This window comes from Lemur catta, chromosome 1, assembly GCF_020740605.2.
Source record: "Lemur catta isolate mLemCat1 chromosome 1, mLemCat1.pri, whole genome shotgun sequence".
Taxonomy (NCBI): domain Eukaryota; kingdom Metazoa; phylum Chordata; class Mammalia; order Primates; family Lemuridae; genus Lemur; species Lemur catta.
Genome location: NC_059128.1, coordinates 136745897 through 136762617, shown reverse-complemented (window position 1 = coordinate 136762617; position 16721 = coordinate 136745897). Strand labels below are relative to the sequence as shown.

Sequence of the window (16721 nt, the reverse complement as noted above, 5' to 3'; positions counted from 1 at the left end):
GTTAGTGGAAGTATGTTTCCAGCCACTGTTCCACTGCTGTGTGGGGTTGCTCCGCTATCTGCAACACCTCTCTGGAATGTTCTCGTGGATTCAAATGAATTTCTTGTTAGCACGCACATAAGATGTGATGGGTTAAAATAGGCTTTAACTTCTCAATCCCATGCATCCAAGGAGGGAATTGTGGTCTTAATTTATTAGATTCTGACATTTTGGGCTAGGCAAGTGCTTTGTTCAGAGTTGATTCTTTGCATGTAGGTGAATCTGTATTAATGACTGAACTCCAGGGCTCAAACAGCCTTCTTAGTTCAAGCTCCAAGGGGAGGTAGGACTGCAGGTGCCAAACTCGAAATCCAGTTTAAAGGCTGATTGAGTGATTCATGTAACCAGGGTGATCAGATTTAGCACATGAAATGACAGGGTGCTCAGTTACCTTTGAATTTCAGATAAACAACCATGCAGTCTTTGGGACATACTTATACTCCAAAAGTATCCATTGCATATCTAAAATTCAAATGTGACCGCCTGCCCTACATTGTATCTGGCATAATCACATAATCCCATTCTTCTCATTTCCCCATCAGCCTAGCTCTTAATTAACTACCAAATTAACTTGACTGGAAGAGAATATTTGTGTTCATTGGTTCCAATGGCCAATTTTTAAAAACTTCCAAAAAGTGAAGATTTGCATGATTGTATACTTTTGGTGGTCATATTCAGGTATATCTAATAATGAAAATGCCACTAATGTGTAGGATCTTGACAGTCCCAAATGAAGCTCTCTTGGTTTCGTTAGTGGTATAATTTATTTGGTCCATATAATATAGAGCTTATTTTATAACTAGGCTCTTTGCATTTGCATCAGGTGAAATGTGATTGTAGCACAATCTGCGGTTGCAGCTCCTACAAAACAACTGCATTAACTAGTAAGAGCCGTGGAAATCAAAGGGAAGCGCTGCTCCTCTTAGTTCATTACCTTGTTCTCGTCTTTCAGCTGGATGGGAAGTTTTTATTACTGTTCATTCCACCTTGTAAACTTCTTTCTGTGGGGAAGACCTCATACACTTGGGAAAATTGCCTCTCTTTTCCCTAACTAAATAATGTTGTTTCTTGCTGTTGAGTGACAACAACCTTTAAACGTCATCCATTCACTCAGCAAATATTTGTTAAGTAGATCTGTGCCAGGCGGGGGCGGGGGGGGGGGGGGGGGGGGACAAAGTAAATAATGTGATCCCTGCTTTCAAGGGGTTCAAGAATCTGCATGCTACATGCTTGTTTTTAAATGGTTCTGAAGTCATTTCAGTGACAGGCTTGTGGTAATTAGCTCACTGAATAATGAAAATGATTTTTCTTTTCAATGCTTTCAACAATATCAGCCTTTCGTTCTGAGCAGAAGCTGCTCCTGATGGATAGTTCTAGGGGGTAGAATTTGGCTGTTGTCTTCTGCCTTGGTTATTTACTCAGGACATTGCTGTTCAGAGTGTGGTCCGCAGACTGGAAGCATCATCATCTCCTGGGAGCTGGTTAGGAATGCAGATTCTCAGACCCCACCCCAGCCCCTGAATCAGAGCCTGCCTTGTAGCCAGACCCTCAGGTGATCCATTTGCACGATGTTTGAGAAGCGCTGATCTAATACAGTGTTTCTCAAGCTCTACTTTGTGCCTACAGGTCATCTGAGGGTCTTGTTAAAATGCAGACACCTGTGCCCCACCCTCAGATAACTATATAACAGTGGGGGGCCCTGAGAACCTGCATTTCCACCACGCTCCCTGGAGACGCCTGGTCGAGAACCATATTTTGAGTAGCACTGGTCTAGTTTGCTTGGGAAACTCATTTGACATTTGGTGGTGGTGGAGACAGGAACGCCAGTGAGGGAGTCAGGCTGGGTTTTTTGCTTACACTGTACCCATGAACATGACCGTGAAACTGTTTCCTGAAACGTACAGCCTGTTACGGGAGATGGGTGTGTATACATTTGACTGTCCAGGCCAGTCTGCGATGGCCATCCTGAGACAGCAGAAGAGGGAGCGTTTAAATCCTGCCCCAGGGCTCAGTCATTTGAGTTGGGCCTTGCAAGATAATATTAGGACAGTAACAAGAGGGAATATGGAAACGGGTCTGGGAAAAGTCTGGGGACATGATTGTGAAGAGTCTTAAATGTTTTGTTAAGGAGTTTGGATTCTGGCTTGTAACTTTTTGCTGTAGAGACATCTGTTTTTGAAAGTTTTCGTGTCTAATTGTACTTACCATTGTTTATGTGCTTTTTGCTTTTTTCTCCTTTTAGGATTAAGCATGAAAACATTGTTGCCCTGGAAGACATCTATGAAAGCCCAAATCACTTGTACCTGGTCATGCAACTGTAAGTAACCTTGTTTATTTGATGACTGCAGACCAGGGTGCAAACTCCATTGCCTAAAGGGACCAGGCAGGAAAATAAATGAATGTAGTGAGTGGGCCGAGTGAGGCCTAGGGAGTGTTGAGACCCGTGGAACACGGGAGAAGCCTGCATCTGTCTCAGGACAGAGGGTTTGCACACAGGCATCATCTACAGGCCTTGCTTGTCTGCAACCGCTGGGCTGGACTGAAAACCTAGAGCCCTGACAGTGCATCCGACGCTGCCATCGTGGGCTGTCGGTATAGCTTTCTAATATGCCAGGTCCAAATGCTGCTGCCTAAAGACACTTCAGTGGGCTCATGGTGTGAAGTACACTTTGCTCCTGTCTCTAGGAGAAACTCCCACCCTTGTCTGCCTTTCCAGCGATGCCGGGGGAGGGAAGCAGATGGTAGCTGTGTGCTCCGTCCCCTCCCTTGGACTCTAACTGGGGCAGGTAACGTACATGTGATTGAATTGGAAATTCACACCAGACATAGGAGAAGAATCACTGGAGTCACAGCAATTGACGTTATCACCCCCATTAGGTTATTTCTGCCTTCCATTAACACTGGAGATGACCAAAAGAGGGAAGAAATAAGAAAGCCAAATATTCACATAGAGACTGTACTTGAACATGTATTTTTAAAAATTTAAGATGAAATTAGCTTCTCCACTCACATAAACACTCTGCTGTAAGTGTTATAATTCCTAGGTGTATCCTTGGACTACGTTTATTAGAATTAACTAATAGAAACCGCATCAGAGTGTTAACGCCATAACCAATACCAGAATAAATAACTTTTGGAATGCCATAGTATTAAGCTTAATGACGGAAGAGAATTTTTGTTGAAGATCAGAATGTGTACTTAATTTCCTGATTTATTAATGATTTTCAGACTTTGAATTCCCAAGGGTATATAGAAGGATCGAGGGTTTGGCTAACAATTTATTTTCTGTGCATTCTTCTTTTCCTTGTGGATGTTGAAACAACACATTAACTTGAGATGGTGTCAGAATGCAAATAAATGTTCAGCATTACATGTATTCCATCTTCTGTTATCTTTAAAATATTTCAGTAGGTTATGGCATTTTTGTGTCAGTATTTTAACGGTGTCCACACTGGAAGCACGTGTATGATTCTTCTCTGTCAAATGGCAGTTGTAGATGGTGGCCAGCGGTTAAGAGACTTGTATGTTATATTCAGCCATGAGACTGATCATAAGTCAGACAGGTGTTTTGAGTGCTTGGCTCCACATTAACTCTCCAGTGACCTAAATGCCATCTTTTCTGGTTCCTTGGTTTTCTGTTTTACAATTCACCGCATTTCTGGTTTTTCCTAGAAAGCATTAATTCTCCCCAAATTTGGGGACATTCTCTGGAAGCCCATGTAACTTCATTTTATAAAACGTTTACTCTTTAAAGATGCAGGTGAATCATTTTCTTATCAAATATTATTGCCTAATCGAAAGAATGTGACATTTTGGTGACAAGCAAAAGCCCCACAAAACGTTAGCCATGTATTTAAATGTGTGCATTTTCATTAGTAATGCAAAAGTACTAATACTTTGAATCCAAAGCTGTGTGTCATCTACTTGCTTAAGTTTTGAGTTTATGGAACTATACCCAATTATCAGTTAACATACCCCCAAATATTTAAGTCTCAGCTCTGCCTCTTACTAGCTGGGTAAATTTGGGCAAATTACCGAACCTCTCTGAATATTAGTTTCCATAATGGAAAAAAATGGAGGTAATGATAATGTTTACATTAGAGGACCATGGTGAGTAGTGAATGAGAAGAATGTTCAGGAAACAGTCCGTCACCAATAGTAGGTCTTCAATGCATGCTGGCTTCTGTGTGGACATCTATGTCATTTCATCACTGTGTCTCTACAGATAGTCTTTCATTTTTATGAGATAAATTTCAAGTGGATTTAAATTTTGCCTTTCTAAGCAACTTGGTTGTATGCTTACCAGCAGAAGTTTATGTAAAAAGGCGTTGGCATGAGAACATAAAAGTGTCTGAAACAGAACCAACCTTAGAACGAAGCTTGGGAGTCATATGGTTGGCACAGCTGTCCCCTGCCCCACCCTGAGCTTTTCTATGAAGGACTTCCTCTCTCTTTTGCAGTTAGAGAAAAACCTCATTAATCGGGACCACACTCATTGAGAATTTTTGTTAATTCAGAGAGGAATTAGGGTGGCATTAACATTTGGGGAACCCGGGATGAGGTTTGTCTGGGACATTAATCACAAAATCCAGTCTAGAGGCGATGAACGTTTGGAATAGCTAAGGAAAAAACTATGTATGTGTACTAGCAAGCAGTTTAGAAGCTCTATTTACATAAAAATTAGATGTGCTAATTAAAAATGTTAAATTGTGTTGATTCTTTTTTTCATTAGTTCTCATTACTTTTTAAAAAATCAGCTTTATTGAGGTATAATTTCTGTGCAATTCATTGTATCCATTTAAACTGGACAATTCAGTGATGAATGTCAGGGAATCCTACCCAGAAAGCCACCACCCCGGTCAGGACATGGAAAGTTTCTAAGAGCCCCAAAGAGTCCTTGTGCCCCTTTAAAGTCCTGTGTCCTGCACCTGTGACCCCAGTCAGCCAGTGATCTACTTTCACTCACTAGAGATGATTTTGCATTTTCTAAAATATTATATAAATGGACTCAGATAGTAAGTTCACTTTTGTGTGTGACTTATTTTACTCATAAATGTTGGGAGATTCACCCACGTAGTTGATCCCTAAAGGAATTATATTTGGTAAAACTTTGTTAGTTTAGTCCTAAATATTAAGTATATTTTAATGTCATAGTTATGTCTTTAAAATATTTTATGTCAGATACATTGAAAATTCAAATTAGCCTCTCTCTTATTGTTTCTTTGCCTCCATTAGTTATCTAAATTAGTGGGATTTTTTTTTAAAAAAGCAATGGCAAAAAAAAAGAAAAAAGCAATGACAGAAAACCCTTGATGTATCCGAATATAATACTACTAGGAAGGTCTTTGGTTTGGTTTGAGGATTTCATGAGCTGTGTTATTTTTTGCTGTATTTTTGTTTTTGTTTGGCAAGGCTCAATAGTGTTTGTTCCTAAGACCCCATATCTTTTCTGTCTGGGTCAGTGGGAAAGTGGAAAGTGGATTTTTTTTTGTTTTGGTTTGTTTGTTTTTATTTGTTTGAAGAGCTTAGAAAGTCCTTGATTTCTAAATATGATACTTGGAGAGGATCTAAAACACGACGTTGTAGGGAACTGTATTTCACAGTATTTGTGCCTGGGAGGTTTTTGGTTTCCCGGGAAACATCATCTTGGGCACTCAGATATAATAGGGGAGGCTCAGCACTTTAATTTCGTTACTTTTCTAATTGCTATTTCAGTTCTGAGTGTCGTAGCAGATTGTTCCTATGTGGCTGCCGCAAGAGAGACTTGCTTGCTTACAGAGGTCTATAATTAAATTTTATTTGAGTTTTGGACAAATACCTTTTTTTCACGATGCTGCTTTTTGGGACATTCTTCTTCAGACGGTAGGAGGTCGGTGTGACATCTACATAAGTTACAGATGAAAAGTCAGTTTGTTTAGAGTTTCTTTCCCACCTGACTTTGCGTGTGGAGTATAGTCCGTGCCTTGGGAGATGAGAAAGGACGCTGCCTCAGCCTCCCCTTTTACCTCTATAACAGCTTAGGAAGTAAAATAAGCTTCAGGCTGATACGATTCAGAGGGTGCAGCAGAAATACTCTTTTAAAGAGAAATAGATGTTATTCCTATTGAAATATATCACATTTTCAGTAAGACTTAAATTTCCATATGTGGGTGACGTCTCAATTTATGTCCCCAGCCTGGTCCCCTCTTGCCGAGCTCCAGGCTTGTACATCCAACTGTCTGCTCAGCAGTTCCCCTTGGCTGTGTCATAAGCATCGCTCACTCATCAGATCCAAAAACTCTTGAATTTCCCACGAAATCTGCTCCTCCTGCTGTCTGTCTCATCGTGGCAAATGGCAGTCCCATTCGCCCAGTGGCTCGGGCCAAAAACCCGGAGTCATCCTTGACTCATCGTCGTTTTCTCTGACACCCAGCAAGCCCATCCTGTGGTCACCAACTTCAGAATTTACATGGAATCCAACCACTTATCATCATCTCTGCAGGGAGTCCCCCTGGGCCAAGCTACCCTCCTATACAAAACGTATCTTTCTTCCCCCAACCCTGCCCAACCGCACTGTTCATTCTCAGTGTGTTAGACCTGGTCACGCCTTTGTTGAAAAACTCCCATTGGCTTCTCATCTCAGTGTCAACGACAAAGTCCTTATTGTGGCCACCGGGGCTCCCTGTGTCCCGGCCCCTGGTAACCTCTCTGACCTACCGTCTGCTGCTTGCTCCCTCTTTCCTTCAGCTGCTCCCAGGCTGGTGTCCTCGCTGCACCCTGCCAAGCCTGCACTGCCAAGCTTCGTTCCTGCTCTCCTCTCCGGCTGGGACACTTTACCCTCATGCTGTCACGGAATAAAGGAAACGCTAGAATTTCTGCCAGGTGTCACCTTTTCCTCGAGATAATTCCCCCAGCTCCCCTGCATAAAATAGCAACTCTCGCCACCACCACTGACATTCCTTCCCTGTCCCCTTTCCTGGCTTCATTTCTCCCCCAGCACTTGTCACCATTCGCTAAGTTACCTCTGCTTTGTTGTCTGTTAGAACAGTGCTTGCGCATTCTGGTAGGCACTTACTAAATATGTGTTTAATTAATATGATCACCTGGAAAAGGAATAATGGTTCACACATATTTATTTACTCATGGAATCCTTGCAACAAACTCAGGAGCTACTATTGGTCCCAATTTTACATGAAGAACCGAGCAGAGAAGTGGGATCCTTTCCCCAAGCCAGCTAGCAGCCCCGTGTTCGCACTTGACAATGATAACATTTTCTAGGAAAAATATCTTTTCAGTACCATTAATGTGACTAGTTGAGTTTACCTTAAAAAACCCTATTAGTTATGATTCAGTAAGTATTTTAAAAGCAGAGCTAGCTAGAAAATACCCTCTATTTTGTAGTGGTTTGTGAGGGAAAAAAATGTTTGCTCAATAATATCACAGGAATGCACTAGAACAATCTCATTCCGTTCACAGCAATGACCATGTTTCTTTCTTAAACAATTTTTTTAAATTAACAAATGAATGGATGAGTGCATTTTACCAGTGTTGTGATTTGTGGCGTTGTACTTACTCCATATGAGATATAGGTATCTCTAATATTTCTTTCTTTCCCTGATAGCATTAAGATATGTACAGCTAGTTACTCGCAGAGCTTGAAGAACTGTGGATTAAACACATATTCTGTAAAGAATATTAATTTGGTGCCTGAGTAGCCTAAGACATGAAAAATGATATGCAGCTTCCAGGAAAAAGTATGGTTTGTCTACGCTGTCGGCTTATGCCTGAAGCTATTTGAACCGTTCCCTGTTGGCGAGGGTTGCCACCGTTAGCTGTCGTGTGGATATTGTATTCATAAATCATGCACTATGTTCCCAGAAACAGTTTTAATTAGAACATAAATTATTACTCCCAATAGAAAGCCTTCTGTAAGTAGCCAAGCGTAATCGTGAAGAAAAAAGTGTTTCTGAAAGTGACACCTTAATATATTTACATATATAAGTTACCAAAAATCTCATTTTGTTCACAGCAGATACGAATTGAGAGCCAAAGGGGCTTTGGGTTTCTCTTCGGTGTTGGAGGGGTGGGAAAGAGGCTATTGAAGCCAGCGTTCTTTAGTAGTTCTCTTGGTGGAGGCGAGATGATGACCTGCAACTATTGCTTTCTCTGTGCAGAAGAGCTACCCTTAAACGGAGGACGCTGAGGAGTTAGCCAGATGGCTGTACTGCCGTCGGGGGGGCTGGCTGGGCTCCCGGCAGAGGGGCTGCTCCACAGAGGGGCGTGAAGGAGACCGGGGGGAGGAGGAGTCTAGTCTGCGAGGGGCTCAGTCTGCGAGGGGTTAAGTCTGGAGGGCTTTGGTCCTGTGGGGCTTCAGTCTGGCGGGGATGGGGGGCCATGTGACATCTTGGTGGGATATATGACTGGAGATGCCAGCAGAGGCAATGCGATGCTTCTGGGGGAGGGGACCCAAGGAGAGTGGCCGGGCCACCACAGGTGGAGCCAGGTCACTGACCATCCAAGAGGCATGGGCGTAGCAGAGGGGTCTGAGGACAGAGCTCTGGGACACTCTGGAGTTTACTCACACACCATGGTGCACGTGCTCTTCAGTGATTATATCCTGACTTGCCAAGTGGATCCAAGTTCCCAGAGGGAGGGAGCATTGAATCAGGAATACAGGCCAAGGTGACCTTGGAAATACTCTAATCCAGCCCCCCCTTCCGGCCTCTTGAGGGAGTGACTGCCCCTGCTTGGGAATCATGGAAATCTAAGCGGTTTTTTCAGAGATTATTTCATGGGGACAGGTGAGGCTATAGGTGCAAACTTCCTCTCGTTCCCATTTGGGAGATTTTGTCAGGCATCTGGAAGGAGATTTGGAGACGATCTCACAGAGTTCGTGTAGGAGAGTAATTTGGGAATGTTGTAAAATGGAAAGAACATTGGATGGGAGTTGAGAGCCACAGGTTCTAGGCTGCTATCTGCCTCTGATGAGGTCTGTGACAGTTCAGCACCTGGCATCTCTGGGTGTATCTATAAAGCAGAGGGGTTTTTAATTATTGTTGTTTGCTTGTTTGTTTGTTTTAGGCAAGCCTAAAGTCTAGGGTCTAAAATTCCATGTTCTCATGTTTCTTTTGCTGTTCCCATTTTCTCAGTGTAAATCTCCCCAAAACAAGTACAGATGCTAGAAATCCAGTTGTTGGGTTTTCTGTGTTTGCCAGAGAAGTCTTTCTGTTTCCTGAGATGATATTTCTAAAACCGTCTCTCCCTTCAAACCTGTGGAGCTTCGTGAATAATGCGTGTTGGTGATGCTATTGGTGTTGCAGCCCCAGTGAATGTATGAACTTGATGCTTCCCACGGGGGAGAAGGCAGGTGGCTGGGACTACGAAGAGGCTCTCTGGTTCCGGTTTGGAAGCAGGCGTTGAGAATTCTGCTAGATCCCCCTTTGTCACATCCGGATGATTAATTTTACGTCTTGATATGAAAAGTCCTTGCTGCTCGGAGGCTGAGACTCTCAAGCTCTGTTCCTGGCTAGATTTCCTTGATTCTGCCAGCTCCTGACCTCTGGCCACACTCTCTTTTCTAAATCGAAGGCTTTGGTGAATGACTCACAGATTGCTACCATCTTGCCCAGCTCCTGCGACCACGTGATCAGTTCAGTGCCTTCGGTGTCCGTGAGGACCACCCACATAATAACCTGCGTGTTCCCTGACCAGCTCCCCTCTTGCAGCTCTGTGGCTGAGGAATACAATCCTGCAGCCACTCTCCAGAACGACTCCTCCATTTGTTATTCCCATGCCTGTTCTCTGACATCATTGAGAACTCCTAGCGCCTCTCCCACCTCCTGGGCTTCCCTATCCAACCTGACTCCAACCTGACGCCTTCCAGCATCCCCTTGCGCACTCTCCTGTCAGCATCTTTCCTTCCTTGCCTGATGCATCCTCCTTGCAGATGCAACACCCGGCATCAGTGCACCTGCCTGCATCCTCTGCTGCTGCATCAGGGCTGCTGCGTCCCGGGGAGGAAACCACATAGTCAGCTGGTGGAGATGCTGAGAGTTAAGTGGTCTCCAATCCAGCCCAGCCCTCAGCACCCCTTCCCTCTCCTTTGCTGTGATTCTGGTTGGATTCTTCTGTTCTTTTGTATTCCATGTATCCCAGATATTGATTGCTCTTCCTAAGCTATCTACTCCATAGCCTTTGAGGGAATACCTTGCAAGTCAATTTAAGTGCACTAAAATGGTGTCAAACTTCTTTGTAAACGAGTCCCCCATATTTTATTTAGTACATTGGTTAAAAAACAGGTGGGAATCTTTAATCAAGGTATTCAGCAAATTCAGTGCCCACAACAGTAGCTTTTGAAGTTTGTAGCAAATAGCAATCATTGAAAACAAAACTTGAAACACATCCCTACAAAAGAAAGAAAGAAACTAAACAAATTAAATGATGAGAGCTCAAATGGTGTGTAAGAGTTAGTTTTGAAGTTCTGTAATTGGGCTTTGGAATAATTCAATCTGCAGAAAGTATCTTGGTGGAGCTCCTATTTTTAATGGGATACCTTTATTTCTGTACAGCAATGGGAAGACATTAAGAAGGCTGATTATTTTGCAGCATCCAACTTTGCAGAAGCATTAAAAAAATCATTAATAGGGACAATTTATTTGACAAGGTTTATCTTTTGAAAGTATTTATCTAAGAAAGGTACTATGTGTCAAAGAAAAGTAGCAAAATAACAGTAACAGTAAAAAATATCTGGGCTGAACTACTTATATAGTTTGATTAAAAATTTATAAATTAAAATTTGTCCATTTAGCAGGACTTGCTGTGAACTTACTAGGTATTGCAGCACTTATAGACAGAATATTTTCCAAGTGAAAAATATTATGGTTAATAGGGAATAATTGAAGGTGTGGACAACTTAAAACTTAGAAATCATAAAATCCAACTTGGAAGAAGATTGCATGCAATTTTATGAAAAAATAAAAATAATACATCCACATTGGGAAAAAAATGAATTCTTCAGATATACACTTAGAATCATACAAATTAAAAAATCAATTTAAACGTGTATGTGCTTAAGTTATTTTCTGATGTTTAGATAATCAACAAAAAAGTTAAACATTTTTTTTGTTCTGACGTATACAGATATAAGTTATTTTAATTTTTTTGGAAATTGTATTTTTTAAAATAGGCTTACAAAAAGGATTTTATTTAATAACTATCAATATAATAAAAACCAATTTATTAATCTTTAAATAAACATTTCAAATGTATGATTTTATTAACTTCAGTGGCTCTTTTCTGTCTCAAAATGGACTGGTTGGATGATAATTTACACTCTTGTTCTGTGATACTCTTTTTAACTTCCCTTCCCTCTAAGCATTAAACCAGTCCTTTCTGTCTCCTTTCACTGTGCTCGTTATGTGGTTTTAACATAATTTCTTTGCTCTTATTTGCTTAGTCTGTCTCTTCTAACTATAAACTCCTTGGAAACAGGATCACTGTTATAGTATTTTTGCATCTTTAAGGTCTAGCACAATGCCTGGTACATAATAGGTTCTAACAAATGATTATTAAGGAAATGAACTTAGGAATCCCGAGACGCGCGTGTGTGTGTGTGTGTGTGTGTGTGTGTGTGTGTGTGTGTGTGTGTGTGTGTAGAACACCTCAAATGAACTAATCTATCAGTAAAAATGTTTATTCATCACCATACCTTTCTTTTCATCACCCCTCCTATAACCATTCATTCAGACCCCTAGTGACTAAGCAAATGAGACTGAAAACATTTCAGGGCAACTACACGTAGTATTTTCACTCGTAATGATGCATAATTGCTCTCTAAAAGGATGAGGTTGCATTGCATGCAGATGTGACATTTAATGCTTTTAAAGCAAACATGAAGCCATAAGGAAGACCAAAAATAAGGATGGGGAATTTCATGGTTTTGAGAGTAGCGATGTGCACAGCTATTGCCGACATACACACACTGCAGGGCCCAGCGGCCAGTTTGTGCTGCTTGGGAGAAGTCAGAGGGGCCTGTGTGCAGGGACCTAGTGGCAGCAGGAAGTGTTTTCCAACATCTTAGTATTCTGAGAAGCCGTCATTCTCCCTGGAAGAGTGGAGAACTTAGGGTTGGCAGAGGTTTTTGGTGGATGGATCGGTGACATATGGTGGCATCTCTGTAGGGTCCGACGTTATGGAAAAGAAGAGAAACTGTCGCGTCAGACGCTAGAGAAGGGAGTATCTCAGAAGCAGTCCCAGCCGGGGTATTTCCTGCTGACTTACGCCAAGTTCTTTGGAAGAAAAGTCTCCAGCTATTTTAGCTGATGAGCCACTCGAAGGAGGTAGCTAATTTTTTTAAAAGACATTCCTCAGTATAGTAGAAGATTATTGATTCATGTGTCTAAATACTACTTAAAGGCATCCAAATAATGAGGCTATTTTACAATATGTTTAAATGCTTGCTTGTTTTTGAAAAAATCACATCACTATGAATTAAATGTTACTATAACCATGGTATGTAAAGATGTGATTGGTTAGCTTCTTGTGTAAATACATATTGTATGTCCCTCTTTGTAATCCTTATAATGAAAAGAAAAAAGTAAGAGAATATATTCAGAGGAGGTTGGGGGTTGGGCCAAAATTTTTTCATTCATTGTGCAAATTTATTTATTTATTTATTCAGTGTTAAGATCTCCAAACTCTGGAAATAAAGTTAACCTGGAATAGGAACCTTTTACTTTATGAAAAAAGCAAACATTTATCTTAAGTGGTTACCATATAATACTGCAGATAGAAATGACTGGCCAAGTACCTGCCTTCTGAAATTCTAGCAAGGTCTGTAAGTGAAAAATATTTTTCATGGGTTCCTAAAGAGTTAACTTTGTCTTCCAAAGGTTATTTAACAATAGCCATTACTAATGCCACTGTACCAGAAATGTGACCTTTAGTTGTAGATATATGTTAGGAACTATTTGGAAACACCAGACATACCTGAGTTTTAGCATCTTCTACAAGGACTCAGTGCTGAGTGACTGTCCCTTTCCTTTTTGGACGAGCTACCAGAACTCCCTAATACCCACAGTATTAAGTTTGCCCAAATATCTGCCTTCCCTAGAAGTACAACTTGCTCAGCTGACAGTAAATTGACACAGGCCCCTTATAAAGAGCTGAGTGGTTCATCCTCTGTTTCCAGGAATAGTTCTCCGGCCACTGAATTATGCATATTTTTATTCAGAAAAGTCACCCCGGGCCTTCTCGGCGGTGATTCACTGTCTCCCAGTGCTCAATCACCCTGGGCTGAATAGAGACAGAGAGGGAGAGAGAGAGGGAGAGAGAGAGAGAGAGAATGAATATGACATTTTTTGAGTGGGAACCAGTCATGGAAGATTAAGGATTGGCGAGCGCCCAGAGACAGACTCGCACTTTCAGAACAGATGAGCGGACGGTAATGGGAATTCTAGACTCTTCAGGAAAGTTCTTTTGCAGGAGATTATGAGGATTAGGTGGGACTCACTCTGCCTTGTGCCAGCTCCTGCCTCTTCAAGGGTATCTTATTTTGTTCCAGCCTCTCCAGACTACAGCTGCCCACGCTCTGCCCGGGAGCAGACAGCTGATCTGTTTGCTGTGCAGATAAAGAGACACAGTTTTCTGGATTAGGGTGGGTGATGGCCACCGCGAGAGTCTTGAAGTGGGCGCCTGTCCATCAGAACAGTGGTAGATCCGCAGGCTCAGCCTGTTTCTATGGTCCTTTTATGCTCAGTTGAGCCTATTTGGAAGCTAACATTGTTTACACATAAGTCGCAGCATCTATGCCGGATGCGTATTTGGGAATATTGTGCCCTGAATGAGATGACCTTGTACGTGCTATTATAGAATGATTGCAAAGATATGATGTTAATGAATAAGCACCAGGCATGACATTGTGTAGTGTATACTCTTATTTATGTTTTAAGACCAAGTTATATAGAGATGTATATGCTTACATGTATAGGAAGTGTCTGGAGGAATATATAGAAAACTGCTATGGGTTGATTCTTGGAGGAAAGATTTGGGTGTTTGGAGTGGGAAGAAAACATTTTTTTTGCTGTATACTCTTTTGTACTATTTGAATTTTTTTTTTTTACCATATTTTAAAAAACTATAGAGGCCCTGTGTGTAGTTATTCCCATGGCTTTAAGGCTTAGTTTGCAAAAAATCACTTCCCGGATCCATAGAAACCTTTGGTTCCCTTCAGCAGACAGATCTTTTACTACCGACCTCGAATAGTAATTATTTTGCTACTACCAATAATTCTCACAGCAGGGAAAATCAATTATCAATGTGCCAAAAAATTTCATTTCCCTGGAATAGTCAGAGCCTAAATCTTCCTCTGGAAAGATGGGATGGAGAGAGGGAGTAGTTACAGTCATGTGTAATATACTTGAAATAGGAAGAGACCTAATGTGGTGCGTTCTCAGAATGGATCCATTTTTAATATCAGCCTTCATACCGAGCCCTTAATGACTTGAGTCTTCTATTATCTCACTGAACAATTTCTGTTGATTCAAGATCAGCCATTCTCTTTGATTTATTGATTCTACACTCAGGAAAAAAACAAAAAACAAACACACAGTGTGTTTTGACAAAGTGCCTTTTAACACAATGCCTCTTGTGTTGTGCCCCAAAAAATCACGTGCCAGAAGTTTCTACATCTGTTCTCTCCCTCCCGGGTTTTGTGCTTGAGTAGATGAAAGATGCTGTTTAATTCCCATTATGACTTTAATGTATGATTGTGGAATCTTTGTGAGTTTATGAGCTCCTAATTTTGCCGTAATGTGAAATGGTTAATGGGCGGTCGTGAATGGCACCTAAATTCTAACTAAATATGTTCTCTCCTGATCACATCATTAAACTAAACCAAAGGCATATGTGTGTGTGCAGCTTAGGAGGGTCCAACCCACAAGGCGGAGGCATCGTATTAGCGTAGGATAAGGAGCACCATTTGTCACAGTGCAAGCAAGAGAGCCACTGGCTCAAATCAAAGGCTCCTGCTCTCAATTCCGGGGGACAAATCAGAAAGAGGGAATGTTGACGTTAACAGCCGCTATGGGCTACAATCTCTGAAATTTTCTTCCCCACTACGTTACAGCTCTATGGCTGCGACAGAGTGTGCTTTCCTGCCAATATGCCTCCTATTCTTCCCTCACAACATCTCGGGAACATCTTGGCTCGTAAGCCCAGGAACAACGTGTTTCAGTTTCAGTGATCAACAGACTTTGAGAAAGGCCATAAATACACCCGATGCATGACCCACATATGTAGGTCTCTGATCGAAGCGTTAAAATTAGTTCAGAACAAATAACCCCTGCTCACCAGCAGTGGACATGACAAAAACCAGCCCGGAATCAAGGTGAAGGAAATATCAGTTTAACTCAGGCTCTGCTTACAAAGTACTTTGTGTTCTAATTTTGTCATAAGTTTAGGGAATATCATTGTGACATGTGTCATTGCATTTTCTGGACTGGCCTTTAAGGGGCTGTTCATCTGGCCACACAGTTCTGCTTTCGTTCTTTAAAAAAACCAAATTATTTATTGAAATACGAATGAATAACAGCCAATCACTAATTACTAACCTTTACTTACCTTCTGAAGGAAGATACTTGAAAAAGAGAACGATCTAAAGAATTACTAACAGCTCCATAGAATTTGGGGCCTTAATTTTATCAGTTTTATTTATCTATCTATCTATCTATCTATCTATTTATTTATTTATTTATTTATTTATTTATTTGCCACGTTTGAAAACTCCTCCTGAATCCTTAAGATCCACAAAGGAGGTGGTGAGGTTGTGCGGATCCTTCAAAGGCTTAGAATTCCTTCAATTTCCAAAACCTTTCCAGTGTTAGCTTTATCCTCCGATATCTCTGCAATGATATGTTCTTGCAGATTTTGTAGAAGGCTGTTCAGGTGTCTGAGAAAGGAGGTGTTATGTTCTCTTCTCAGCAGCCCCATGCAATGCTTAGAGCGGGGAGGTCAGTGTCCTGCCCCATGGTGGTCCTGCGTCCTGCAGCCTGGGCTAAAGTGAATAAGAGAGGTGATGCCCACCCTGTGGGGCGACTGTATTTGTTGACTTGGGAGGTTTCCTAGCAACCAGCTTTAGTCACTTATTCAATTCTCTCCTCCTACCCACCCTTCTCCTTTCAAACAAAGCTTAATCTCTAGTAATTGGTTAAGTATACTCATTAACTAAGCAAAGTATACTCTTTAGCAACCTATTTCTCCTTTCGACAATTTGACAACCTGCTTCATAAAGAAGGTTGCGCTTCTCTCTCGCCCCTTATCCAAAATTTCAAATGCGTCTGAACAGAAGACTCGGTGAAAAGCATCTATAAAGTGGTTTTCTCACAAAAGAGTCGATGCTAAGAATTGGTTTGAACTGAGCCTGATATTTACAATTTAACATATTTTTCTATTCAGTTTATTATTAAGGGGACAAGAAAACGAAGTTTACGTTTGATGAGTTCATTTGTATGGTTTCTTCTGATTTGGGGGTTCACCATGTGATCAAAAGGTTTATATGAAGCAAACAGCATATTAACATACAGAGAACTTTCTAATGGATGGAGATCATGAGTGCTGGTAAGTATTTATATTATTTTATGATTTAGTCCTGACCGTGGCACCATTCTGTAACCTGAGTCCTGGCCTCGCGCACTGTGGATGGTCAG

The 16721-nt window shown here is 41.4% G+C and overlaps 1 protein-coding gene across 2 annotated transcripts in view; it reads left to right on the top strand.

Moving 5' to 3' along the window:
* Window positions 1-16721, top strand: part of LOC123626382 (calcium/calmodulin-dependent protein kinase type 1D) — a 301697-nt gene that overhangs the window by 193036 nt on the left and 91940 nt on the right. For both annotated transcript variants that reach the window (XM_045535304.1, XM_045535312.1), the window contains exon 3: window positions 2282-2356. In XM_045535304.1, the coding sequence (XP_045391260.1) occupies window positions 2282-2356 (75 nt within the window). The remainder of the gene's footprint in view (window positions 1-2281; window positions 2357-16721) is intronic.